We start from the raw sequence: 26,908 nt of genomic DNA, 5'->3' as shown, positions 1-26,908 counted from the left end.
AGTGACCTGTCAAAAAACGGAAAAGACTACCGGATTTCCAGGCTAGGTAGCCAAAAAACAACAACAGAGATCTGCATGAACACCTCAAGGAGCTTCATTTGAAGACAGGAATCTTTATGTATGCCAGGTAAGATAAATGACACCATGCAGTTATTCTGTGTTAGCTTCTTGGCAGTACTAGCCTGACTGACTTCTGCTAGCTTGCTAAGCCGATTTACCCAGTTCCAACGTTAGCCAAAGAGCTAATCTTGCTAGTTTGCTAACTAGCTGTTAACTCAATTGACTGATGTCTAACTAAACCTTGAGGGCAAAGTCAACCGTTTAAAGACATTTGGTGTCTGACTGTAAGTATTAACTCGACTATAGCTCAAGCTGACAATGTTAAAGCCGAATTACTGTTAGCTTGATTGTGTTTGACATTTCTCCCTATCGCACTTTGTCTCAACTTCTTCTCTCGTAAAGCTGTTGGATCCTATGCATCGCGTGTTTTTGTGTGGTATACTTGGCGTTTATATTATTTTGTGACGGAATAAAGATAAATTTAATAAGTTAACTGAATACAGGCCCTCTAAATAACGCTAACGGTAAACATCAGCAGTCGCTGGGCACGGTCTGTCAGCTGGCATCTGAAAAAACCCCCCAGCAATTTCTGTAACATATTATACGTTGCTACTTCTCAAATTAGTATTATATAATTAGAGTAAATAAATCGATGATCACATCACTATTTAAAATGCAGCATGTAAAGAATCAAGCTAACATCTGTGTTAAGACACAGCAGCCAGATTTCCCCTCCCTCTCAGATCAAATCAGCTGTGACGTTTGCTTATGCGCCACACAGGATCCCTCCCTGAAATCACAGTGTTGTATTGCCCTCTCCTTTCTCTGGAAAAGAGGAAGGAATGTGAAAGTCGAGGAAAAAGTCGCACTTTAGCCATATCTTTGCACTGGAGGTGAAACCATCTTAACTTGCTATCATGGCTTTGACCAGGCGACATTCTTATACCCCCCGGGTGAGTAACATGACGCTCAGTATTGAATAATATCTAATTTAACACATTGGTTTTGTTTTTGATTCGTGCATGTAGTCAGTAGAAGTCATTACATTGTAATGACTAAACCTGTAAAAAGTTATTGCACTCACCATGCAGTGGATGAAGGATTATCTTGTTGCATATTGGGTCCTCATCAGATAAAACAAGTAAGAACATAGCTTGGTGACTCCAGATATCCTGTACAGGAGATAAAGTTTCTTGTTCCCATTAACTTTAAGTAGGATTTATTCTGGAGAATTCTGCGAAACCTTTTCTCCGCTTCCCTGAAAATGACTAAATCCTGTGTTACAGCTTCGATCACAAGGCATAAATAAAGCTTTTCTATCCAGCTTTCTGCCCTGTGGTTGAAAACTAATGCCAAGTGAATGTCCTACTTTGTCTTGAATGAGCATCTTTGTGTGAGCAAGGCAGGGATATGGCTTGTTTATAAGGAGATCTGTTGTGGTCTAGGACATATGACTGGGTGTATGAGTGTGTTTCTGTGCTTTGTGGTCTTAAGACTTGTCACTGGATATTTTTTATTCCTCAGACTGCTCTTAATGGCTGGAGCGGGGGGAATTATGGGGCATCATTGTTACACATAAAACAATGCTGTTTGGGTCTTTTGCAGGGCTGGTGGACAATGTCAGAAATTCTTTGTCCTACTCTTACTAAGCTATGTCCATTTGACCAAGATTAAGACACAAAAAGACACCATGACTGAGGAATTCTGAAATATAAACAATAAATTCTGTGGCGTGCCCTTACTCCTCATTCCTGTTGGTAACCAACCTTCCTTTACTTTCTCTCTTCCACATTTGCTCTTCTTTCTTCCCACTTCTCCCCATCTGTATTTCCCAAATCCTCCAGCTGACCAGCCCACTGATCAGCAAAATGAGCAGCGCAGGAACGGTGGAGAGTGGCAGACCTCCAAAGGTAGGCCACTTTTCCAATACAGACACAAGAAAGAAAGAAATGGGAAAATATAAACAAATTATGATCAACAAGTGTGCAATGACTCACAGTCTGTCATCCTTTTTCTCCACTCCTCCTCTCCTAGATTGGCTCTGTAGTGGAGGTGATAGGGAAGGGTCAGCGCGGCACTGTTGCCTATATCGGCGCCACCCTTTTTGCCTCTGGGAAATGGGTGGGCGTCATACTGAATGAGCCCAAAGGCAAGAATGATGGCACCGTACAGGGGAAACGCTACTTCACCTGTGAGGAAAATCATGGGATATTCGTCAGACAGTCCCAGGTCAGTGATAAGACGTGCTGTGAAGTAACGATGACTGTACATTGTGCACACGATGATGCTGCACAGCCTCCTATCACTCAGATGTAGTCACATCAATCATTAATTGACTCCGTGACTTGAAGAACTGAGGGTGGGTTGAGGTGCATGTTGTCGATGATCACACCCCTCTGATTCTCTGTCACTGTACAGCTCCAGGTGGTGGACGAGGGCTACAGTGCCACCTCACCAGACACTTCTGAATCAGGCCCTGCAAAGACACCAAGACAAAAAGGTGAGTGTGAACAACAGCTGCGTTTGATACTCTTGAAACACAGTAACTCTGAGTTAATAAAAATAACAATAGATAATAATTTTTCATTTGTTTCCTCCAGACATTCCTGAGACTCCCAAAACAACCAAGCAGGTAGGCAACCATAGGGGTGATATGACTATCAGCCCTCTTTGACATGTCTTTTGTTTTCCTGAGCAGAGCTGCTTTGTTTCAAAAATGTTCCCCAATTTTTCCCCTTTTTTTCTCTCTATAATGTGAATGAGTTTCTGTTTTGCCTCATTTTTGTTTTTATGAATACTTTTTGCAGATACCAGTGAGCGCTAAGAAGGTAGAAATATTTTGTTCAGCACTTTTGCTTTTGCCTTGGTTCTTGTTAATCACACTAATGCGGCTCCTGTGGCTCTTTTATTTTCATGTGTTGATGTTTGCATTGGACACGAAGACATCACTTGTCATTGATAGATCTCATTTTCGCTGTATTTTCTTCTGGTTTTCCGCGGCTGCGCTCCCGATGTTGTACACCAGTTGTTGTTTGTTTGCTCACTTTCTTTCATGTGCTTTTTATTCTGGTGATGGCATCCTGTGTACACATTTAGAGGCCAACATGGCAGTTCTGAGGTCATCGTAACGGTGTCTTGGTCATTCCTCTTGGCCTTACAATTCAGTGACATTTTGCCACTGTTTTAACACTGTTGCATGAATTCACATGTCATTCTGCTCCCATGGCTTGAATCACTTGGAATAACTATTCTTAAAAATGGTGCATGCAGTCGTCAATTGCTGTGATCGGTGGATATGAACTAACAGTGGCTATGCTTCTGATGTGCTGCTAATCTCCTATCTTGCTTCACCACTGGGCGTGTGCGTGTATCCGTGTTTGTGTGTGCGCTTGTGTGTGTGTGTGTGTGTGTGTGTGTGTGTGTGTGTGTGTGTGTGTGTGTGTGTGTGTGTGTGTGTGTGTGTGTGTGTGTGTGTGTGTGTGTGTGTGTGTGTGTGTGTGTGTGTGTGTGTGTGTGTGTGTGTGTGTGTGTGTCCATCCCTCTCTTTCTGCGACTCCCCTCCTCTTCTCCAGTCCTCTGCCCGCCGCTCTGCCAAGGTGAGCTCGTCTACAGCAGACAGGGGAGATCAGACGGCATCGAAACAGATTTTAAAGTAGCAGTTCATTCTGAGAAATCTTGCTATTTTGATGCTTCAGCTTTTTGAGCGTGCATCCTTTTGCATAGCTTTAATAATCTTTCACCCTGGTATTCAATGGAAACTTTCCTAAAAACTATGACTGGAATGTTAAAAACTCAGTGAGTATTACACTGAATCATTTGAAGGTTTTTTTTTTGAAGATGCCAAATATGTCTCGTGATGCACAATGTTTTCCTTTGTCATTTTCAACATTATCTTCAAAAACTGGCCGTACTTCTCTGCACTTGAACAAATATCATACACAGTCTGAGCATAGTCAACACAGGATGGTGGTATATTGATAGGAACACACTCCTCAAAGGTTGCATTCTGTAACGTCAAGCTAACTTTGAACCTTGCTGCTGAGATTTCATGAATAACTCTCATGAGTCCTAACACAGTCTCTATGATCGCACTGTGACAGTGGAGGACACCGAATCGTCTCACGCCTGCCACCTCCCTCCCCTCCCTCTTGATTCGACCCTCTGGCCGCACCAGCCTGTCGCTCGTGGTACGCCTTGTCATACCAGGGTACCTCACAGGGAGTGTTGATTGAGTTTGTCACTGAAGACTGGTGATTTGTTGTCCTTCGGTGCACAGGTGCAGGGCTTCACCACTTAAATGACCTCAAAGCGGTGTCTGTGGGAGACTTGTGAGGGATGCTGGACATGAAATGTTTGGTCTTGGAAGCTGCTTTTTATCTAAGCCACCACAAGATGAATCTGGTGCCACAGTATATAACGCAGCATGTTCACTTTCTGCTGGGTTCACTTTGGGAGAAGCATGTGTTTTGATTATTGGATTGTTTACTGATATTCAAATACTTACCACCGCGCCATCTTTCCTCTCGACGCTCCCCTGTCGGTCAACAGGCATCTCGTGAGAGCCTCTCATCCTCTCTGTCTGGTGATGTCAGTGAGGCGGGCCTATCCTCCCACCAGGGTGCACTGGGGGCTCCTGTCATGCCTCAGCCCAGCGGGTCACCGGCAGCAATGGTAGCCCCGGTCCAGGCTACTCCAAGCAAGGTGGGTCACTGATGCTCCTGAAGACCTATAATCAAAAGGTTTTTAGTCTCACATTTCATATTGTCACGTGGAATTCATCACAACACTATCAGCACAACAGATCAACATCGTGTTTCCATCATGTTCGTCATTTTAATGAGCTTATCCCATTTCATCCATGTTGTCATTGCTTGACCAGGTGGAACCTGCCATTTCCAAGCAGGTAGAGTTTCCTAATGGCTGCATGCATGCTGATGATACCTGGCATGAGTTCACTAACAGACTCATAACATCAGACGGCAAAATGTACCTTAACCCTCAGTACCTCAGTATGGTTTTGTAACGTCCACAGTGTGAATTTAATTGTTGACGGTGCATGGTCTAACTCTCAGAGACAGTGATTGAAAAACTCAGTGGAGAGAATGGATTAATCTTTCTGCATTGCTCTTCATTGTGTCTGGCAGAGCTTCTTGTTGAGGTGGTGAATTCAGAGGTTAAAGGCAATTATTTGAGGACAATTTTAAAACCTCATCTTGTTCTGGGCTTTTCATGGTCAGACTTAGTGTTTTTGTTCTTCACTGCCTTAAATAAAATCTTGGGACATGAATAAATTCCAGTTAATCCTCTAAATTTGTTAAAGGCAGCGCATTTAGACTGTCCCCTCACTTCTCCCTTCCACCCATCCATCCTTCCCTCTCAGGAGGAGGAATCACTGCGGGCTCAGGTCAAGGACCTGGAGGAGAAGCTGGAAACGCTGAAGATGAAGCGGACGGAGGACAAGGCCAAGCTGAAGGAGCTCGAGAAACACAAGATCCAGCTGGAGCAGCTTCAGGAGTGGAAGACCAAAATGCAGGAGCAGCAGGCTGAGCTGCAGAAACAACTCAAAGAGGCCAAGAAGGTACACAGAAAAACACAGAGCTACTTACCTATAAGAATGAAAGAAGCAGCTCTTCTGCCAGCAGACATGACTTTTATTTTGTACTTTCTCCTCCCAGGAAGCCCGTGAAGCACATGAGGCCAAGGACCGCTACATGGAAGAGATGTCCGACACGGCAGACGCCATAGAGATGGCCACGCTGGACAAAGAGATGGCTGAAGAGCGGGCAGAGTCACTGCAGGTGGAGGTGGATACATTGAAGGAGAAAGTGGAGGAGCTCTCCATGGACCTGGAGATCCTCAGACATGAGATTTCAGAGAAAGGTCTGTACTCCTGTGTCTTTCTTTCTTTCTTTCTTTCTTTCTTTCTTTCTTTCTTTCTTTCTTTCTTTCTTTCTTTCTTTCTTTCTTCTGGTCATGTCTCTCCTTCATTTATGCACTGCTTTCCTTCACTGTGCTTCCTTTTCCTTTTCCTCCTGCAGGCTCAGATGGAGCTGCCTCAAGTTACCATGTCAAACAGCTGGAGGAGCAGAATGGCAGGCTAAAGGAGGCGTTGGTTCGGTCAGTCACATGTCTAAAACGCTTGTTTTGATTAAAGTATACATTAGTAAGTAAAATAAGAAGAGGTCTAGATTGGGGTTTGGGCCGTTTTAGTTGTCAACATTTTGGTCTTTAGCCAGACCAAAGACAAACCTTGGTTTAATTGTCCCTTTCCTCCTCAGGATGCGCGACCTGTCTTCGTCAGAGAAGCAGGAGCATGTGAAGCTGCAGAGGCAGATGGAGAAGAAGAGCTCTGAGCTGGAGACTCTGAGGACTCAGAAGGAAAAACTGCAGGAGGAGGTCAAGCAGGCGGAGGCCACTATCGATGAACTGAAGGAGCAGGTAACGTGAGCGAGACGCAAGAAAAGAGGATGAATATGAGAACAGAGAGGGGATGTTTTGTCTCTATGTTTAGTCTCTGATGCTGCTTTGTGGAGGTTAAATTAAAGTCGAATACTGTTGCTCTCAGTATGGACATTTAAAAGAAACAAGTCAGAATTTAACTGTGCATATATGCTTGCTGTGTGTGTGTGCGGACTTACACAGGTGGATGCTGCTCTGGGTTCAGAAGAGATGGTGGAGACCCTGACGGAGAGGAACCTCGACCTGGAGGAGAAAGTCAGAGAGCTGAGAGAAACCGTCACTGATCTGGTCCGTACAGCTGCATTTATGATTCCCATCTTCATTCCACTGATGCTTCTGTTTTCTAACTCGTACGATCTATGCTCATATTATGCAAATATTCACAATAACGTTCTCAATGTGTGCTAAATGTTTTCCTGTAACAACAGGAGGCCATCAATGAGATGAACGATGAGCTCCAGGAGAACGCCCGGGAGACGGAAATGGAGCTGAGGGAGCAGTTGGACCTGAGTGGAGCGAAGGTCAGAGAGGCCGACAAAAGGGTGGAGGCTGCCCAGGAGACTGTAGCTGACTACCAGCAGACCATCAACAAATACAGAGAACTCACTGCCGGGCTACAGGTTGGTGCAGAGGCTGGAAACAGACATGCTGAAGGAGATGATCGCTGTAAGCACAGGGCCAGTGTTTTGTGACACCACATGTGCTCTTTTCACTGTGCATCAGGAGGCCAACAGGGAGCTGATCAGCCAGCAGAACGCCAATGCGGAACAAGTTCAGCAACCTCCTGCTGAACTATTTGACTTCAAGATTAAGTTTGCAGAGACCAAGGCTTACGCCAAGGTAGGAAACTTTCATGTGTTATCCTGCCAGGGATGATGGCTGATGGGAGTTTACACCTTTGAGGCTGTTTGCTGATAATCTGTGTCCCCAGGCCATTGAGATGGAGCTGAGGAAGATGGAGGTGGCTCAGTCAAATAGACAGGTGTCCCTCCTCACCTCCTTCATGCCGGACTCCTTCCTCCGTCACGGTGGTGATCATGACTGTATTCTGGTCCTTCTGCTCATCCCCCGCCTCATCTGCAAGGTATGAAGCTGTTTTCAGTGCATTACAAGCCTTTTTTGTGTAATCGTGATCACTATTAACTTCATTTTAACTCCTTTTTGCTGTTTCTATAATTAATGCTTGTGTGTGTGTGTGTGTGTGTGTGTGTGTGTGTGTGTGTGTGTGTGTGTGTGTGTGTGTGTGTGTGTGTGTGTGTGTGTTTGTGTTTGTGTTTGTGTTTGTGTGTGTGTGTGTGTGTGTGTGTGTGTGTGTGTGTGTGTGTGTGTGTGTGTGTGTGTGTGCGTCTGCGTGTGCGTGTGTGTCCTTTACCTGGTAGGCTGAACTGATCAGTAAACAGGCCCAGGAGAAGTTTGACTTGAATGGGGACTTGGCCAAGGGGACGGGACTCAGAGGGCCTCCAGGAGAGCAGCGCAGCTTTGCCTCAGGACTGGTGTACTCCCTCAGCCTGCTGCAGGCCACTCTGCACAAATATGAACAGTGAGCACTGCAGCTTCATCACAACGTGTCTGAAATACAATATGGGGTTATTACTAGAAATTGGGTCTTAAATGCTGGCAATACAAGAATAATTAAAAATATAAAAATATATAATTTCTCTGCAAAAATTCTAATCTGTTGCTGTGATATTGGAAACCTAATTCAGTTACTTCCCCTGCTCTCTAGGGCTCTGAGTACCTGCAGCGTGGAGGTCTTCAAGCGCATGGGTACGCTCTACTCTGAAATGAGCTTCCACGAGCGCTCTCTGGATTATTTCATCGATCTGCTGCATAAAGATCAGCTAGATGAGACCGTTCAGGTGGAACCTCTGACTAAGACCATCAAGTACTATCAGGTAAAAAAAAAAAAAAGACCTGCTGAACTACTATCAGATATACACTAATCAACTATGTTCATGTATGTACAGCCTCACATAATGAAACAGAGATTCAGAAACAGCTAACATGCAATTTTTATATTAAGCATAAAGTTTCTCACGGTTGTTTTGTCTTCCAGCAACTGTACAGCGTCCACCTGGCAGATCACACTGAAGACTGCACAGTGCAGCTGGCTGACCACATTAAGGTACCTCTATGGCAGAGCATTCATGTGGTTAACAAGGTATAACACAACAAATGAAAATCTAAATGTGAATACAGTAACAGTGTTTCCTCTCACCTCCAGTTTACACAAGCTGCCCTGGACTGTATGGGGGTGGAGGTGGCTCGTCTGCGGGCGTTCCTGGCTGCCGGTCAGGAGAGCTCTGGCTTCTCTGTCCTTCTAAAGGACCTGGACACTTCCTGCTCTGATGTCAGACAGTTCTGCAAGAAGATCCGCCGTCGCATGCCTGGGACAGATGTAGTTGGAGTTCCCGTTGCTCTCAATTTTGGACCACAGGTGTGGGATACAGAAACATATTTTTTGTCTGAGCATAACATTAATGTTTATCCTTTCTAAAAGTGATCCATCTACAGTATATATTTGACTGACATGACGTGTCTCATCTGGGAGGTGTCGGAGGCGCTGACCGAGTGCAGGCGCCAGCAGACCCGTGTAGTGGCTGTGCTGCAGGAGGTGGCTGCAGCCGGAGCTCAGATGGTTGCTCCGCTGGCAGAACAGGAGGGGCTCAATGCTCTCAAACTGGAGGATATAGCCTGCAAAGCTGTGGAGCAGGTGCTTTAACTGTCACTGAACTGTGTTCTCATTATTGTGAGGAAGTTGTTGTTTTAGGTTGCAGCTTATATTATCTAAATTTACACTCTTTTCTCCAAGGTGTATGGCTCTCATGGCCTGAATGGCCCAGAGTGTCTGCGTCAGTCCTGCAGCTCTGTCATCACCACCATGAACAAGATGGCCACCGCCATGCAGGAAGGAGAGTACGATGCTGACAAGCCACAGGGCAAGGTATGTGTATGCCTTAATTTTGTCACATTGATGAATTGCATCGCTCAGAAGGTGAAATCTAAGCATATTTCTGCTGTTTATCACATCTTCCCTGTTCCAATTCTTACTGTTTGATCATGTCTCCCACGCCCTCAGACTCCTCCGGTGGAGATGAGAGCATCCATCGTCAGGGCCGAGATGACTGATGCTGAGGGTCTCGGAGTTAAACTGGAAGACAGAGAGACAGTCATCAAGGAGGTCAAGAAGTCGCTGAAGATCAAGGTGACACACAGTCGTGCAAACACCTCCATTAAAAAACACTCAGCCTTTCTCTGAAGTGACGACTCCTACATCAGTCTGCCACTTTGAAGGGAAAAGAGACAGAAACAGATGAGGTATAATGAGTGTGGCTGTACCTCTCTCCACCAGGGTGAGGAACTGAGTGAGGCCAACGTCCGCCTGAGCCTGCTGGAGAAGAAGCTGGACACCTCCACCAAAGACGCAGATGAACGGGTGGAGAAGATTCAGACCAAACTGGACGAGAACCTCGCCCTGCTGAAGAAGAAAGAAAAGTAAATGAACACGTTCCAACGTTAGAGGCAGATTTCCCGTCCTCCTTTTCTTTGTCACCCTTCTCACCTTTCCTGCTCGCTCACCTTCCTCTCTCCCCATCTTCAGGGAGTTTGAGGAGACGATGGATGCTCTGCAGGCTGATATCGACCAGCTGGAGGCGGAGAAGGCAGAGCTGAAACAGCGCATTAATAACCAATCGAAGATGACCATCGAAGGCCTGGTGGCGAGAGGCCCACCTGCCTCTGGGATTGCCTCCATTGTTCAGGGATCTGCTGGAGGTGAATTACTGTGTGGTTGTGGTCACTTTCTGAAACCAGATCAAAGTGTTGCTTTGTTAGATGACGATGATGTTAAGTCAGACTTATGAAAAGCAGTTTCAACCACCTGACAATGACATATGTTTTCCCTGTAGTTGGTGTGTTGATGACGTTATTTAATCAGGTTTTGGGAATAACAAGTCCCTGAATTTTGGAGAGGGTGTTCCAGTGATTGAATATCTCTCACTCTCTCTCCACCAGGTGTGCCTCCATCCCTGGCAGGACCAGTACAGATAGTGGACTCCCCTCTCCTCAGGCAGCAGGTTGAAGCCCAGAGGCTGGGCATCAAACACCTCAAGAATGAAAACAACAGACTCAAGGTCCACTGCTGTTGGTTTTATGATATTGTGGAATTATGCTAACTGCCTAAAGCCTGGTAATATTGACCCAGACTACATCTGACTTCCAGGCAGAGAAGATGAGAGCCCAGCTGGCCTCCCTGCCTCCACTCTGCCCTCCCAAACTACCAAAAGTGTCCAAAGAAAGCTCCATGCCACCAGACGGACTGAACACAGGCATCTATCGCAGGACTGACCAACTGCTGGCGACCCTGCTCAAGCTGAGCGCGGAGGTTAAAGTGGTGGACGTCACTGGGAAGACGGCAGGTGTGTGCTTCTCTCCAGACTTTCCTCTTGTGTGTGTTTATTGCTGTTCTCAGCTGAATGCACTGGTTCATTTTCTCTTTCTTGGTTCCAGTAAGTGCCAGTGCTCAGCTGCTGGAGCAGACAGCTCGACTGCAGAACCTCAGCGATGCTCTGGACAAACTCAAGGTGACACCTTCACAAACATATCTGTTGTCCCGGCCATGTCAGTCAGCTGACAGCGAGACAAGATTAAACATTTAGATACTTTTCTGTTTCAGGGAGAAGTAGCTGAACATGTAGTCTCATATCAGCCTGGTGCAAAGGCGTCCTCTGATTTCGCCACCTTCCCGGTCTCCTCCTTTGTTAAGGTAAAACCACACAGTGTATGTACAAGGTGCATTCTGTCTTTTCCAGTCAGTCTTTTTCTGTCAGTACTTTGTACATATTTGTGTTGTTTCCTAGGCCAAGGAGGAGAAGCAGGAAGGAACGGTGTTTGTAGGTCGTGTTGCCATTCCATGCACCCCTGGACAGGAACAAGTGCACCGCCTCGTCCTATCACAGCATCAGCTGCAGCGAGTGCACCACCTCCTCATGGCCTAAGACAGTATGGCGTTGGCCCACAGCCATGACTGAACTCAAGAAAAGCTTTTGTTTTTTCTCATTCCGGCTTCCTGTTCAGCATTATTCTCTATTTATCCTATTTGCTTCTCACTATTCTCAGGAAATCATATCAAATATTTGCATAAGTTAACACTATAGCACTAATAAAGCTTAGGTGAAGTAATGTCTTTATATCGACGTAGAACTGATTGGTGTTTGATCATTTTGAAGACTACATGGATTTGACTCCTGAATGTCACATTATGAAGGTGTTGTGTTTTCATCACTGAAAGAGTTTGAGTGCAGCAAGAGTTGGGAACAAGTCATTTTTACTGTACCTGAACCTACTGAAGGTTTTGTCCCCCCTTTGTATCTTTTGTATTTGTAGTCAGCCAATAAAAGCAAGCAATTCACTTCTGAGCAAAAAAACGTCTTTATTAATTTGTCAATATTGACTCATGAAATTTTTGTGAGCCGCTCCAAAGCTTAGTCTAATATGAAGGTCCCCTGGTAGTTCACAGTATACCGTATAACAGTATACATTGTTTAAATAAGTCAACAACATTTAACTCCTGAAATCTGAACATCAACTTTATTCGAACACAGCATCTGACACTTTTGAAGGGCAGAATTAAAACGCTTGAAAGTGAAAAATATTTTTAAAATCTATTTTTGGGGCCAAAGAACAAACTCAGAAACTGAACATGCAAACAAGATGCAGTTCTAATTTACAATATAAGAAAAGGATCAATATGTGTATGTGTCAAAGGATATTCACCGAGTTATGTAAAATCTGCACGATGCACTTTGGGGATTAATGCTTCCTCCTGGTTACAAACTGCTATAGCTCTGTGTTTGACTGCTATGAAACAAAGATAACATCTGAATCTTGTAAATCACCCTGCCTTCATTAGTAGCGGTCACAATGGGCATAGTGACGGGGTCTGTGGGGGGTGTACGGAGCATAGTAGTGTCTGGTGTCACGGCTCCTCATCACATGGCTATGATGGTGATCGTGGTACGGCTGAAAGTGGTGGGGAGGCCTGTGGTCGAAACCTGCAGAACATACAGGTCACGTTAAAAGGCTCTCGAGCTGACATAGCAGCTCAAAACACTTGTAACAACAAGGTCAGAAGACACAAAAAGCCCCCAGATACCACTTCGGCAGGGCAGAGTGAAATTTGACTGCGGCGGTCTGATCGAAGGAATGTATTATCTCCAGTCTGTCACATTCATACCAGCATACCAACGTCTGCACACTTACCATTTCTAACCGGTCTGTGTTGATATCTGTGGGTTGGCAGGTGAAGCAGTGGTAAGAAGGCGTGTCTGTAAGCTCCTGCAGCCATGGGGTGATCGGGCTGTGGGTAGTTCTGGAAGCCAAAGGGGGGGAAACTGCCGCAGGACTCTCTCCTGTAGCCATAGTAATTTCGCTTTGAGCGGCGGCGCTCTGTGTAAGACAGACAAGAGGAAGGGGGGGAGGATAGAAAACAAGTTTTCCCAGTAAGAACACAGTAGGTTTGTGCTGCTGCTATGTTCTTTTGAAATTACCTCCACCACATAAGAACGTGACATCTAATTGTTGTTCCACATGACTGAAAATTCAATCACACTGAATTATAAATGAGGAAATAGTTTGGCTGTTGACTCAGAATGACAATGCCATTCTTACAGTACATGCCACTTCATTTTTAACTAACCTGAATCTCAAAATAGACCAAGATGGAGGTCAAAGCAAACATTCGAATGTCAGATAACAGTGTATCACTGGGTATTATACTGACAATTCAATTTAGTACTTCCACCTCCAGCTGATTGGATTCCGTTTGAAAATGAGTTATTTTCCACAGCTGATGACAGTTGGACATCCTGATGGATGTGATGGACATCAATATACGATAATAGTAGTAAAGCTAAACACAGGTCCTAATGTACAACCCATTATTCAGCTATATTGTAAATGAGCTCTCTGCCTCAATGTATTTCCAAGTTAAAATAGAAGTTGAATGAATGAATGAGTTCAGGTCATGTGCTTATTGTGATTTATTTGAGCCATATTTGCTTGCCCTTTGTTAATCCACCAACAGAAATAATCCTAATCTGAACATGATCAGCGGCCTTACCTGCAGGTTTGGGAGCTTTTTTAGAAGATGGCTGCTCATCAGTAACCTCAGTACGATCTAGAGACAAGATACTCATTTCAATTAATCAAATAAAGTCCTTAAAAAAAAGGGAAAACACATGGGATTGTATATTTGCTCCTGTGTATGTGTATGTGCATGTATATGTGTGTGTGCAGTCTTCCTCCTCACCATCAACCATCAATGGAGAGGGCATGATGACACCCCAGGCCTGTGCACTGTGCTGTAACAGCAGTGAAGTTATCCTCCGGTGAGCGAGGGCGTTCCAGTGGACTCCATCCATGGTACGGTGCTGCAGGGAGAAGCGGAACTGGAAGTGGAGGTCCAACACATCCATCCCATGAGAGTCAGCCAGAGTCCCGCTGTAAAAGTTGGCTTCAAGCACATCATGACGCAGCTGAGGAGCCTTGTGCTCAATCTGAGAGGGCGGGGGGGGAGAGGACAAAGCTTTAAAGCTGAAGAGCAGCAGGAGTCATAAGGTGTATGTATGCAGATTGTGCAGCAATTTGACCCAACAGGACCACATGTCCATGTGTAGTTGTGATGCAGATGGTTGTGCATGAAGTACCTCAGGCACCAGGAAGCCTCCTTTGATCTTCTCTCCTAAGGGCATGGTGAGGTTCCATATGACCAGGGTCTCCTCAGGCAGAATCCCCCTCAGCTCAACAAAGAACTTCTGTAGGTTATCCTTGTAGTTATCAGTCCAATTGCAAAGGTATCTACAAAACCCAACATGGACACAGACATCCCTATGAAGAACAAATTCACTATGCATAAGCTAATTATGTTTTGGTCCACACCTATACGTGTTCAGAAACAGACCCACCTCGAAATATCCCAAACGCAGGAGTTGACAATGACTACATCTGGTTTCAGGCCCCGACGGAAGTCTTCCAGGATGCTCTGCATGTAGAGAGAGTAGATGCGCGTCACAAAGTAGAAGCGAACCAGGTGGTGGGCAGACTGGAACTGTCGAACCTCCCGGTACTCCGTTCCGTTGTGCAGTGTGTTTAGACAGCCCCCTTCCACCAGGCAGTCCTGTTCAAAGCTCATCTCACCCTGCAGGACAAAGACGAGAGAGTGCGGACAGCATGAACAAAAGAGGATGGGACAAGCTACAGATGGGGGGAGAGATAAGACATTTGAGCAGTTTGTCCTGAGACCCACTGAAAACAAGTCTAACACAGCTAATAATAATGATGACAGCAGTAAACAAAAACAACAAAACGTATGGCCACCTGGTAAACATCACTTACCTTGGTCTTGAGCTGTTTTGAAGTGAGATATTTCTCCTTCTGCAACAGCAGAACAAGGTCCTTGTACACAGACCGCTGAACTAAGGATGAGGCACAGAGAGCATTGAAAGGGTTAAAAGCTGATCTCCTGTTGGCTGACTCAAGACAAGGTGAATTCAAGTGCTCACTCACTGGAGTCTCCCAGCACCACAATGAACTTGTTGTGGAGAAGCTGGCTGGCCTGCTGGTGGCTCACACACTTCATCGCCTCCTTCTGTTCGTGAACAAAGCCGAGCATTTTTGGTGTTGAAGTAACGAGAAGATAAGATAAGATAAGATAAGATAAGATAAGATAAGATAAGATAAGACTTTATTGATATATAAACTTCGTATGTTTTGGTCATGATTATTTAGTGCGGGATCATTTCATTTCAAATATGAAAAGATTTTCTGTTTACATAAGTGACTGTGTAGATAAACATGCGAATCCAAGCACGTTCCATCCATCCATCCATCCATCCATCCATCCATCCATCCATCCATCCATCGTCTATACAGGACTATCCCTTCTCGGGGTTGCGGGGGGCTGGAGCCTATCCCAGCTGTCAACGGGCGAGAGGCGGGGTACACCCTGAAACGGTCGCCGGTCGATCGCAGGGCAACATATACTGACAACCATTCACGGTCACACTCACACCTAAGGATAATTTCAGAGTCACCGATTAACCTAATGAGCATGTTTTTGGTCTGTGGGAGGAAGCCGGAGTGCCCGGAGAGATGCAGGCATCTGGAAGAACCGGAAGAACATGCAAGCTTCACACAGAAGTGACCTGCCAGATCGAACCGGCGACCTTCTTGCTGTGAGGCACGCGCACTACCTAGCTAGCACTAGCACGTTCCTCACCTTGAAATTCAAATAAAGCATTTTTCAAACTTTCAACAAAATGGTATGAACCCCACAGAGATCCCAGCAGGAGGAATAATCACTGAGCCAAGATACAGAATGTCTTAGCCTCAAGCTGGTGATGGTGGCAAACTTAAAGATATTCACACTTCTGTCAAGTTACTTAATTAGCATTGGCATCCTAATGAACTAGCCTTAGGCTAATTAGCATTGACACAAGATAATACTCACCGTTGTTGAATTTAGAGGCAAACTGTAGATTTATTGAACAGCTGAGGACAAGTGCGAACACTAGCTATCTGTTTTGTTGTTGTTGTTTAAATCGAGCCAACCCTGTGAGTCCTCACAAGTTCAAGCAAAGGACCAAACCCGCAATGTCCTCACGAACTGGCTCCACTCTTTAAGTCCTTTGACAACCAGGCCAAGCTCAAATTTATGATAACTGTTGTATTTTGGAGCTTCAACATGAAAGTTTTAACTTATTACACGAGTCTGCGTGCGCGCCACAAACAACAGGTGTCTCCAATTTGATGAGGCTTTAAATGACTGTAGGAAAAATCACAATTTTCGCGTGCACTTTGAATCACAGTCTCGCGAGACTAACAGACAACAAAATAAAAGCTGCAATAATTCAATTCATGCATTAAAAAAAAAAACGATTGTGAATTCATTTACATTTTCATTGAAATCGTGCATTAAATTTCAACTGAATTCTCGTCATATTTTGTATTCAGTTTTTAACTTTGTATTCATGATTAAATTTTAAAATGGAATTGCAAAATTAAAATCTAACCTTTTAAGTGTAACTTTTTGTTATTAATTTTAGGTTGAGAACAACCAATATGGTATACACTCATGATGGAATAACACTACCTGATACCAGTTTTACATGTATCAGTTAGCTTGTGGTTTGTCCTTATAGGTCTAAAAACAAGTCCACCCAGGAAAAATGTTTACTAAAAATATATCATCAATCAGATAGAAGAAAAGATGTATTGGATAAACAGGGATTGAAAGACATCAGATTTCTAAAACCCACAAATACTTCAGGCTCACATGCCTTTCAGAAAATGATTCTTTATTTCATTGCTTTTGGAAATGGTGAAGAAGAGCACAACAGCTCTGTTCATCTCATGCTAATTGCTTTCAGTAGAAGTCATTGTCATTGTCATCATCATCATCATAATCTCTCATTTGTATTGGATCTTTTTTCTTCTCCTCCTGTTGCTCCTCCTCTTCCTCCTCCTCCTCCTCCTCCTCTTCTTCTTCCTCTTCTTCATCTGTCTCACCTTCCCTCTTGGTCTCACTTTCCTGGTGAAACTCCTGGTATATCCCAGTTAGAGCTTTTGCTGCTTCCAGAGACACTTTCAGATGACCAATCACCTCCTTGTCTTCATCCACACTCATAACTGAAGGAAACAGAGACACAGAAAGACACATTATGGCAGAAAAGGGTTAAAAAAAAAAGTACTCCACTATGGAACACAAAATATTGGACACAAAGTGATGAAAGTGCTATCATCAAGTTAATCAATGTTGCTGATTGCTCTTAAAGTAGTTTTAAGAGCTTATTTTAGTTCAGTGGCATCAAATATGGACGCCAATACCATAAACAACATTTTCTTTCACACATACTGTCAATTTGTTGATCTGTGACATCATTTCCTGTCAGGAGCAGTTCCCGTAGGTCCAGGAAAGCATGCCCGACGTCCACGCACTCCTCGTCATCGTCCATCGGCTCACTGACGACTGTGAACTTTAACCTTTAGCCATGACACATAGACATAGACACTTAAATTTCGGGATTTGGGAGAGAGACATCCATGGAGCGCAGAGACATAAAGTGACATTCTGACTAATACTTTAATGCGTAAAATGACACTACCTGCCCTGGTTGGGGTCACTGCCCTCCAACATGGTGTAAAGATACTGTCTGAGTGGTGCTGACTGTGAGCCGTTCACATAAATCACTGAGAAAGACACAAAGAGAGACGTGGAGTTCATAAAGGAGCTTTGGAAGAACATGATGTAGACGCACAAAGCTCACCCACTCTCACCTCGTGTGAAGTTGTAGTGAATCTCTTCCCCCTCTCTGGGTTTGCGGAGGGACATGGGTGTTTCTGTTGTCTCCATCGGGACGCCCAGCAGCCGATACTCCACATAAACACGCTGCACTGACTTGTCCAACGCCACGTGAGAGGACGGTTCAAACGTCAGGGACAGAATCTCCACTCTTAGCTTGTCTCCCTGAAACACAGTGATATTCTGTCTATTTATATCCACAGATCTTAAAATGATAGCATTAGCTCAATGTCAAAGCTTAGATTTTCCCATTATTCTCTGTCATTCATATGTTTTCTCACACCCGCTCAGTTACCTTTCTCATTTTCCGTTTGGGTGGGATGATGATAATGTCACTTTGTGTGGAACTTGAGGAACTTGAAGACCCCACAGCGTCACTGTCTGCTGCTGCAGCAGCTGCTGTACAGTCATTGAAAGAAATAACATGAGAAGGAATGGATTTATTTCAACTGACTGAGCTGAAAATGAAGCTTCATATGTGTTCCAAGCATGTTACATCTAAAAAATGTTCATATTTTGTAGTCTGAAGTCTGGAGAGTGAGGAATCAAATGACAGAAACTCAAAGCAGGTGTTCAGGCCTATTGTACGAATGAATACTTACCACTCTTGCTCCTCTCCTCTTCCTCCTCCTCTTCATCCACTGACACCTGACCCACGGAGGGAGGGCCCTGAGAAGAAGAAATGATATATGAGCCCATTCACTTCTCAACTGGTGTCTGCTAATTCCAGTCTTGTTTGTGAGAGCCCTTACCTGAGTCCTGGCATTGCTGGCGGAGCTTCTCCTTGACTGTGCAGCGGATGTTTGTCTGGAAGACGTTCCCTCTGAAGACCTTAAATAAGATTACATTTTTTATTCTGTTTTAATGATTTTATTGTAATGTATCTTGAAAACATTTTTAGTAGAGGTGGAAATTAAACCCATACTAAGAACACATTATTCTGAATGTTTAGCTTGATTTGAAAACTTCATTTTATATGAAAAACAAATCTGTAACTTACTTCCTTGTTAGCCAATGAGAGGGCGTGGTCAGTTGTGGCTCAAGCATCACGTGGGGTGTGCGCTGGTGAGGGTCAGGTGACCTCTTGCTGGATCTCTTCCTGCCTGTGGACTGGGGTGTGGTCAGCTCTGGTTGTACGTTCTGTGAGCTTTTCTGTTTGACGGCTGGAGGCTGAGGCTGTAAACAGAAAGATATGCTCATAAACAAAAGAGCTTTTATGCTTGGATTATCACGAAAGAATATACTTCATCTGTGACTGTTTATTGCTTACCCAAGCTTTAGTCTCTTTCTGCACTGCTCTGGTTTCTCTTGCCTCATGTAGCTGCGTCTGTGGTACAGTAGAGCCACAAATGTACAGAAAATACACATACAGTTTCCTTTGGGAAATAATAATATTATTAATAGATAATATTACCTTCACTCTGGGCTTGGCTATGGGCCTCTGTGATGCTTCAGCCTCCTTTATCCTCCTCTCTTCCCTCTCAGTGCTTTCCATTACTCTGTCCTGTCTTCCCGGTATGGTGTCCACCGATGGCTGGAAGGGGTACTTCCATTTCATCATGACCCTGACCATTCCCCGAGGTCCACCAGCTGGATCCCTCAGAACATAGTCACCTGACAGGACAGAGAGGAAGAGTGCTGACTGGGTAGCTCGGCTCCAGCTCATCTGTTTGCTTCCGCCTTCATCTAAATGAATGCTTCCTCTATTAAGAGATGCACATATCATGTAAAAGCTTTTCTCTCTCCCTCACCTCTGATCTCCCTGCCTGTGGCCAGGGCTCGCAGTGGGATGGGGGTCTTGGCCAGATAGGCTGGTGGTATCTGGTCATCACTGTCATCAAATACATACACCCACAAACTGCTGGACCTGGGCAAGATAAGAGTTGAATGCTGTCAACATTTTACCAGGGCAGGCCATTGACAAGATCTTTAGGATACTCATCTGTCCAAAGACTTTAGAATTAAACCTAAACTTTCAGACTGTCATACCTCAGGTAGTGCAACACGTCACTTGTTACTGCTAGTGGGTAGCTGGTGGTGTCATTGAACACCGGGTCAGCGGTGCACTGGGCTGTTTGAGAGACGTGAGGCGGCAGGTCATAGAACCTGTATGTCAGGTAGGCGTCAGGAAGAAGTCCCGGCCAACGAGAATTAAGACCCACACAACGTTCCAGCATAACCACCAGCTCATTGGGGATCCCCCCACCATAGTCATGTAACTCCTGTGAGAAGAAATGTTTTTTCGTTTGTAATTTGGGTGAACTGAGCATTTAATGGTAGACATATTACTAACAAGTCAGTTATACATTGATCACACAGACTGTATTGCATAAACTGAAAGACTGAGTCATGGTTATTTAAACTGTGGAGATCAAGAAATCGCTCTCTTCACCTCATGACCAGCATCTTGCCAGCCAAGAGAGATCTGCACAGGAGTCCTCTGTGTGGCTGTCCTCCTGCCAGCTCCCCTCTCTGGCACAGTGTCTGCAGGCCCTGCTGGATCAAACAGGCGCACCCAGTAATCCACAACACCGACAATTTCACCCTGGGAGCCTTAGACAGAGACAGAGAGGTTGTTAGACATGGGTTGATGCTTGATTATAAAATTAATGGAGATGAACACACACAGTGCATTATGTCATAAATAAGAACAATGCAACACAATATGTAGAGTGTGCAGGAAAAGAAGCATCAAATCCAGTATGTTAGTCTCTCTTAATACAACATTACTCACCCGTGATATTGACACATCCACTGATGCGCTCCCCTCTCCTTTCCATGGCACCCATGATGGACAGCTGCCCACTTCCATGTGTCACAAACCTCACCCCTCCTAACGCCTGATGGAGCTCCACTCTGATCCTTGACCCCTGTCCTCCAAGCCTGCCCAGATCTCGGGCTGTGAGAGCATAGCGGGACGTGAAGCTGTAGCTGGGTTGGCCGCCTGACACCAGAGGAGTGGAGTGCACCTCAAAGTCCAAGAGGCTGTAGGTGCAGAAGGTCATGATGTCTTTGCCCCCGTCCACTCCTGGTCGGATGCTGCCCATAGTACGAAGTCCTGCTGGGGTGAAGGTGGCGGCCTGAAGGGTGCAATAAAAAAAAAAACATTCAAATGATTTTGAATGAAAAAACACCAAATTCAGGGACAGCATTTGAGAGTGTTTGGACCTTGAGGTGGATCTCCAACAGCGACTCTCCAGCCCTCAGCTGAGAAGAAGACAGATCATCTTCAATGGGCTGTTCCACCTCCTGGTCTGCAGCTGGCCAGGTGTACTGTATTGGTATGGTCCGTTTGTAGTTCCTGGGGCTGTATGCTAACTCTTTCAGCTGAGCTTTGCAGTATAAACAGAAAAATGGAGATTTTTGAGATTGTGAAGGTTGCACGTTTTGCTGGTCATGCGAACAACACTAGGAATTATATTCTCTTGCCTCTACAGAAACGAGTGTGATTCATACCTTGTAAAGTGTTGATCTGAAGAGCTCTTTTTGATAAAAGCTTGTCTTTCTCTGCCATCCTCCCCCTGCTCTCCTCCCTCTCTCTCTCCATCTTCTGTTTGACTGTGTTCAACTCTTCCTTGGGAAGGAATGTTTTATTGAAGACAGTTAAACTGGGGAAGAGTAACGTTTAAAGAAAGCTGCCCGTGACTCTCACAGTAGTATCAATGCTGAGTACAATCATGTGTTCACGTGTGTGTACCTGCAGGTCTTTACTGATATGGTGCTCCAGCAGTAGCAGGTTCCTGGTTTTTTCTAATTCCAGCACAGTCTCAGCATGTGACGCCTGGATGTTTACCAGCTCTCTGGGCGAATCTTCCACCTTCCCATCAGCCCCAGTGAACAACATGCCCACCCTGCTCTCCTGCTGCATCCGAAATGCCTGTAGTTGGAGAGAAAGCGTGCAACAAGGTTAAAAAGCAATACATTTTGTCTTAAGCAGTCTTAACAGAGGTGAAAAGTTTGCAAACCTTGATCTGCAAAAGAGTTTCACTGAGCTCCTCAACACTCATGTCAAACTCCTGGAGGAGAGCAGAGAAAGATGGTGGAAACTGTGTCAGGATATGTTATCAAATAATTCATCCTTTAATTTAATAAAGATTTCAGGAGGCAGTGTTTGAGGTGATTAATGGAGTGTTTATGACCTTGGTAACAGAGTCCAGTCTGTCCTGCAGGGCAGAAACCTGCTCTCTGTACTGGAGAACCTCCCGTTCCAGATGCTCTCGTTTGTCTCTCATCGTCACAGATAACTCTACAAACAACACAGGACATGTCAATGAATAAATAAGATGTAAACTGATAGTGTTTTATTTTGTTGTTGGAGAATCTGTTTGCTTTATCACCGGACGAGTTTGCACTGTCAAACCGCAGCAGATGCAGTGCCAACACGCTGGGACTCCTACCTCGTTCTCGCTCCCTCTGCTCCTCGAGTATCTCCCTCTCTCGTCTCAGTTTCTCCTTCTCCAGCTCCAGCCTGCCTCTCTCTTCCCTCTCTGCCTGCAGCCTCTCCTCCAGTCTCTGGACATCCCTGCTGCATCCCTGAACCTGCTGCTGCTGGTCCACTTGTCTCTGTTTTTCCACCCGGCCATCGTGGTTGCTTTGCACAGACAAAGTACTAGGGAAGAAAAAATGTAAATATAAACATACAAGGACAAAGTCATTGCTGAATGTTAGGAATGTCCTTAAGGCTCGTCCTCTTCAAGGCTCCTGGTTAATGTGATCTGCAACAGTGACAGTGCAGCAGTGATTGTTTTGCGAGGCTTAGAGGACTCTTACTTCTCCAGTAGAGTGTCATAGTTTTCTTTTATCAGATCCCTCTCTCCCTCCAGGTCTGATATCCTCTCCTGTAGCTAAAAGAGAAAGAATTCTTTTACTTTTTTTAAAAGCATCACATGATCTCTTCTTTGTCTGGACTTGTACATGCAGATGCAGATGCAGTACCTTGTCCAGAGCCTGCAGAGACAGGGTAGAGGTGTTAAGTTGTCCCTCCAGTGCCAGAGCTCTCTGTCTTTCCTGCTTCAGCTGCTCAGTCAGCTCCTCCACTTTCACCAGCAGAGCTCCCTGGCTTTCCCTCAGCGACCTCTGACTCTAGGGTGAACACATGACACAATCAAAATCAATGTGATATCTGAGTTGAGTATCAGACTACTTGTTTGACTAGTCTCTTGTCGAACGGGCATTTACCTCCTCCAGCTGATTCTCATATGCCTGGGAGGGAGGAAGAAAGAAAAAAGATGACACTGATCATCTGAGGACAAATAAGTGAACAGAAATAAGTCTAAATGACTACACTGAACATGAATTCTTCAGCTGATGTAATCAAATCATAAAATAATGAACGAGGAAATGACCTCCTGCAGGTTGTTGAACTTCTCCTGGGTGACTCTCAGGGCAGTGCTCTTCTCTGAAAGCTGCTTTTGTAGGCGGATCAGATCCACGTTCTCTCTGATGGTTATTCTGGCAGAGAGATGGACAGAATTTATTGTATTTGTTGAAGCTGCAATGACAGTGGCTAGTGATGGAAAAAGCACAACAATGTCCGCCCTGTGAAGAAGACTACTGCTACTTTACAGGCATTTGACTTATTGTATAAAGGCAGGTTTGAAAATATATCTAACAAAGTACGCTAAAATGTATTCAATAAAACCTAATTTAAAAATATATTCAACACAAAAAAATGCACTGCACCCTTCCACTGGCTGCAGTAGTAGCCACTGTACTAGCATTACTAACCTGTGTCGGTCAGCCTGTTGCTTCCTGCTCTCTCGCGCAGTTCCCTCCATCTCTTTCTCCTTGTCTCTCAGTGTGTCTCTGAGCGCCTGGGCAGTCAGCTCCAGCTCCGAAATCCTCACATGATCTGTCACACTGGACCTGCTGGGAGGGGGAGATGAGGAGGCGCAGACGGAGGTCAGGGTGGAGTCATGACAGGGTGTCGGGAGTACGGGTGGGATAGAGGAGAAAGAAGGGAAGAAGAGAACAGAAAAGTGAGAAAGTAGAGTGCTGATTGGAAGAAATGCAGTTCCCTAACATGATTTATTTTGTTAATTATAGTACACACTAGCTGAGCAGGAAGGGCTGTTTACAAATGAATGTCTTGCAGAAGCTTTATAGCATAATGATTACCACCATTTGTGGGTAGTGGTAGATTTATTTCTTTTCCATTATGCTCAATGTTCCATCACACACTTACAGTCTCTCCATCTCTGTCCTGGTGTCTTCCAACATAGGGCCATAGCGGGGCGGGGCAGTCTGTGCTGCCCTCCTGACTCCACCTTCCACCTCCATACTTTTACCTAACAGAAGAAGACAGGGAGGAGGGTCAGAGATGGAAGAGACAGTATGCGCCCTGGCTTCCATTCATGTGCTATATTTTTCACACCTTTGTTTAACTTGTATGGCGTGCGCCCCCCAAGGTCCATGATGTGCTGCTTGGCCAGGCTGAGTTTGTTCTGCAGCACCCCTTTCTGGCTCTCCAGCATAGCCACACGGGCTTCCAGCTCCTGCACGGTGTCCTCCATGTCCCTCTCCTTCACACCGCTGGAGCCAGGACGGGCCTGACGAAGACGCATCAGTCTGGTGGACATCCTGAGGTGAGGAGGTGGAGGTTAAATCAGCCATATTAGGGAACTTTATCATATATCTCTTTATTCTGCACACCCTGGCTGTAACAGAACTGATTATTCCAGGTGCTCTGAGATGCCACATTGATATCTGATATCTTCAGTACAGTCATTACCTGCGTAGCCTCTGCTCCTGAGTACGTGTGTGTTGTCTAAGCACGCTGTTTTCCTCTTGCAGTCTGAGACACAGGTCCTCCAGGTGCTCTCTGGGAAATCGAAACAGGCGCTGAGGATCTAGCAAAGAGACACACAGATGGAGAGAGAGTTGTTTATACCATCCCATGAAAGGTGCGTTTGTATCCCTTTGATTGAAAGTCTGAGGATTTGAGTTGAAATCTGGAAAGGATGAGTTCTGTAAAACAGTTTTACCTTTTGTCTTCATGACATGATGCTTCTTCCATGGCTTCACATCACGCAGAGTGTCTGGAGGAAAACAGCAGGAAGGCCACATACAGATTATTTATGTACTTACACACAGATATAAACAAATGCAGAATTGACTTGGACCTTCCCCAAGCTTCACTCTTCTCACAAAATACTTAAACTTAACATTAACTTGAAGCTACTGTAGCTCTCTAGACTTCTGTTGAGAATATACACATTACTGATGTCTCCTCAGTAGATCATTGGCTCTGTTGCACTGTGTATGCAGATAATAGTTATAATAATAATAATAATAATAATAATAATAATAATAATAATAATAATAATAATAAAACCTTATTTGTAAAGCACCTTTCATATGAGAAATGGAGCTCAAAGTGCTTTACAACAAAGAAATGACATCAAAAAGACATAAAATTAACGTAAACACAGATTTAGAAAATGAAAAATGGAAAATGAGATGGAAACTAAAACCCACTTGATAATAATGGTAAAAACAAGCATGGGTGAGGGGGGTTGGGATACTAAAGGTAACTACTTAGCAGATGGTTTTTCACCTGAAGTAGTGCCATTATAGGACTGTCTACACCACCAAACTAAGCTCATGACAGTCAATGTCTACTAAGAGCCTGGTGTCACTGAATAAAGAGCGATCCAAAGTTTCGGAGATCACTTGGGAGTTCATTTTAAATGTCTGTTTTGTTATAGCTTAGATTGAAATTAAGTAATGGGCCTGTCTATCAAACAGCTGGTGAATGTCATCTACCTCTAATCTTAGGAGTTGATCAATGGAACAGTTAAAGTACATGTCCACACATATAAGGATGTAAGATTATACACACAAACCTGGCACAGTTGGCATCAGTCCCCCCCTCATCAGTCCCACATCTCTGACTGGGAGATCCCCGGCCGTCTCATCCACCACTGGTGACATCACGCCTCTGTACTCAGACTCAGCCAATCAGACAGCTCCAGTCTCTGAAATGTCACAACAGCAAGCTTGCACTGATATCTACTGCTGGCTCACTGGCTCTGATCCAGGTGATGTTCCAAACTGGAATGTGGACTAAAAATGGTGAAATGAAAGGCTCATAGCACTGCAGCAAAACGGAGAAACTAAAAGAGAATGAGTCAATGTGACCACGACTTTGATTATGGTCTCAAAAAAATCATTCCCCTCCTAGTATTTACCATTACAGTGAATGAATCTAATCTAATCTGATTGGAGATGCTGTCATCCCGAACACTTTAAGCTTCACTGTACCTATCTCATCAGGAGTAACACTGGTTTGCATTTTGACATTCCCTCCTTCAGAAGCAGACATCAACACGATCTTAACAAAATACGTGACTTACCCTTGCCTGTTGGCCATCCAAAGAAGTTTTACCTCCGGTACAGAAATGTGTGCTGTTCTGGCTTCAGTCGAGTGTTCATCGTAACCTGTTGGCTCTCTATGTGTGTGTCTCCGCCCTGTGCTTGGATGATATCAGTTTTAATCCCTCTTCATCCCTTCCTCCTTCCTTCTTTCCCAACACCTTTTAATTCTCTCTCAACAGATATGCTCTTTAATTATGATTTAAGAAACCCAGAACAGTGTGAAATGATGACATGCAATAGCTGTACGCTTGCGTGCATGCATGTAGTTCAGTGACATACCTGTGTGTGTGCAGTATGTGTGTATAATGCCTCCTCCCAAGACTCAATCCTGGAGTCTGTCTCAGTGCTCCATCTGCCTTGAGGCTAATCCCATCTCTGCGCTAATCTGATTAGCAACCATTGGGTTGCACGATCTAAAACATGGTCTGAAGTCAGTTTTGTGGTTAGCCTGTAATGGCTGAGGATAACTATTATTGGAGTGATCTGTGCACTGGGTGTTAAAATTCAACTCTGCTTTAGTGAGGGGAAGAGAAAAAGGAGCAGGAGGAGAGGTGAGCATATACAGCCCATACAAGACCTTAAAGTTTATTGAGGGAGGGGGGCAAATCAGAAAAAATGTGTGATCCATGCGTGAAAGTTGTTTTTGTTGTGAAT

At 44.7% G+C, this 26,908-nt stretch overlaps 3 protein-coding genes across 8 annotated transcripts; 1 reads left to right on the top strand and 2 right to left on the bottom strand.

Moving 5' to 3' along the window:
* The first annotated feature begins 10 nt into the window (after positions 1-10).
* On the top strand, positions 11-11,933 carry LOC139351161 (dynactin subunit 1-like). 6 transcript variants are annotated; one of them, XM_070992898.1, is made up of 30 exons: positions 11-127; positions 1,905-1,970; positions 2,095-2,289; positions 2,479-2,560; positions 2,661-2,692; positions 2,868-2,888; positions 4,609-4,761; positions 4,940-4,963; positions 5,441-5,638; positions 5,736-5,940; positions 6,099-6,177; positions 6,339-6,498; positions 6,703-6,807; positions 6,948-7,139; positions 7,243-7,359; positions 7,451-7,603; positions 7,899-8,059; positions 8,246-8,414; positions 8,576-8,644; positions 8,744-8,956; positions 9,071-9,232; positions 9,332-9,463; positions 9,599-9,724; positions 9,872-10,014; positions 10,121-10,293; positions 10,534-10,652; positions 10,742-10,937; positions 11,029-11,102; positions 11,195-11,284; positions 11,379-11,933. In XM_070992898.1, the coding sequence occupies exons 2-30, from the start codon at positions 1,929-1,931 to the stop codon at positions 11,514-11,516; spliced, it is 3,723 nt and encodes a 1,240-aa protein (XP_070848999.1). In that variant the 5' UTR covers positions 11-127; positions 1,905-1,928; the 3' UTR covers positions 11,517-11,933. The 6 variants fall into 6 exon arrangements, with proteins under 6 accessions (XP_070848999.1, XP_070848998.1, XP_070849000.1 ...); XM_070992897.1 differs by lacking the exon at positions 4,940-4,963 and adding an exon at positions 3,633-3,656; XM_070992899.1 differs by lacking the exon at positions 2,868-2,888.
* A 493-nt stretch (positions 11,934-12,426) lies between these two features.
* On the bottom strand, positions 12,427-15,190 carry fam113 (family with sequence similarity 113). The gene is made up of 8 exons (XM_070993816.1): positions 15,085-15,190; positions 14,914-14,993; positions 14,484-14,716; positions 14,226-14,376; positions 13,829-14,075; positions 13,640-13,696; positions 12,781-12,966; positions 12,427-12,572 (listed from the first exon to the last, which is right to left on the bottom strand). Exons 1-8 carry the CDS (start codon positions 15,188-15,190, stop codon positions 12,427-12,429), a joined length of 1,206 nt encoding a protein of 401 aa, XP_070849917.1.
* A 1,663-nt stretch (positions 15,191-16,853) lies between these two features.
* On the bottom strand, positions 16,854-26,567 carry rpgrip1 (RPGR interacting protein 1). Its single transcript, XM_070993725.1, has 31 exons — positions 26,233-26,567; positions 25,723-25,854; positions 24,862-24,915; positions 24,609-24,726; positions 24,252-24,457; positions 24,063-24,165; positions 23,606-23,746; positions 23,224-23,329; positions 23,057-23,080; positions 22,814-22,960; positions 22,649-22,722; positions 22,276-22,487; positions 22,018-22,124; positions 21,844-21,894; positions 21,576-21,755; positions 21,335-21,452; positions 21,047-21,210; positions 20,613-20,958; positions 20,271-20,431; positions 19,868-20,100; positions 19,630-19,745; positions 19,293-19,492; positions 19,149-19,205; positions 18,879-19,054; positions 18,631-18,709; positions 18,484-18,547; positions 18,174-18,274; positions 17,854-18,043; positions 17,682-17,766; positions 17,432-17,559; positions 16,854-17,205 (listed from the first exon to the last, which is right to left on the bottom strand). The coding sequence occupies exons 2-31, from the start codon at positions 25,808-25,810 to the stop codon at positions 16,943-16,945; spliced, it is 4,092 nt and encodes a 1,363-aa protein (XP_070849826.1). The 5' UTR covers positions 25,811-25,854; positions 26,233-26,567; the 3' UTR covers positions 16,854-16,942.
* Between the last annotated feature and the right edge of the window lie 341 nt (positions 26,568-26,908).

This window comes from Chaetodon trifascialis, chromosome 23 (assembly GCF_039877785.1).
Source record: "Chaetodon trifascialis isolate fChaTrf1 chromosome 23, fChaTrf1.hap1, whole genome shotgun sequence".
In the NCBI taxonomy this organism is placed as follows: domain Eukaryota; kingdom Metazoa; phylum Chordata; class Actinopteri; order Chaetodontiformes; family Chaetodontidae; genus Chaetodon; species Chaetodon trifascialis.
Note: the sequence above shows the minus strand (reverse complement) of the source record. Positions and strands in the feature narration are given on the sequence as shown.

Excerpts from the sequence above, each read along its gene's own strand:
- rpgrip1 (XM_070993725.1), bottom strand. The coding sequence starts at position 25,810 with ATGTCACCAGTGGTGGATGAGACGGCCGGGGATCTCCCAGTCAGAGAT. Across the intron at positions 22,723-22,813 it reads CTCTGCAGGCTCTGGACAAG|CTACAGGAGAGGATATCAGA; the intron begins GTACTGCATCTG and ends TTTCTCTTTTAG. Across the intron at positions 19,493-19,629 it reads CACAGGCAGGGAGATCAGAG|GTGACTATGTTCTGAGGGAT; the intron begins GTGAGGGAGAGA and ends CTGTCCTGTCAG.
- LOC139351161 (XM_070992898.1), top strand. The coding sequence starts at position 1,929 with ATGAGCAGCGCAGGAACGGTGGAGAGTGGCAGACCTCCAAAG. Across the intron at positions 5,941-6,098 it reads ACATGAGATTTCAGAGAAAG|GCTCAGATGGAGCTGCCTCA; the intron begins GTCTGTACTCCT and ends TTCCTCCTGCAG. Across the intron at positions 9,233-9,331 it reads CCTGCAAAGCTGTGGAGCAG|GTGTATGGCTCTCATGGCCT; the intron begins GTGCTTTAACTG and ends CTTTTCTCCAAG.
- fam113 (XM_070993816.1), bottom strand. The coding sequence starts at position 15,190 with ATGCTCGGCTTTGTTCACGAACAGAAGGAGGCGATGAAGTGTGTGAGC. Across the intron at positions 14,994-15,084 it reads TGTGGTGCTGGGAGACTCCA|TTCAGCGGTCTGTGTACAAG; the intron begins GTGAGTGAGCAC and ends CCTCATCCTTAG. Across the intron at positions 13,697-13,828 it reads CTCTCCATTGATGGTTGATG|ATCGTACTGAGGTTACTGAT; the intron begins GTGAGGAGGAAG and ends TCTTGTCTCTAG.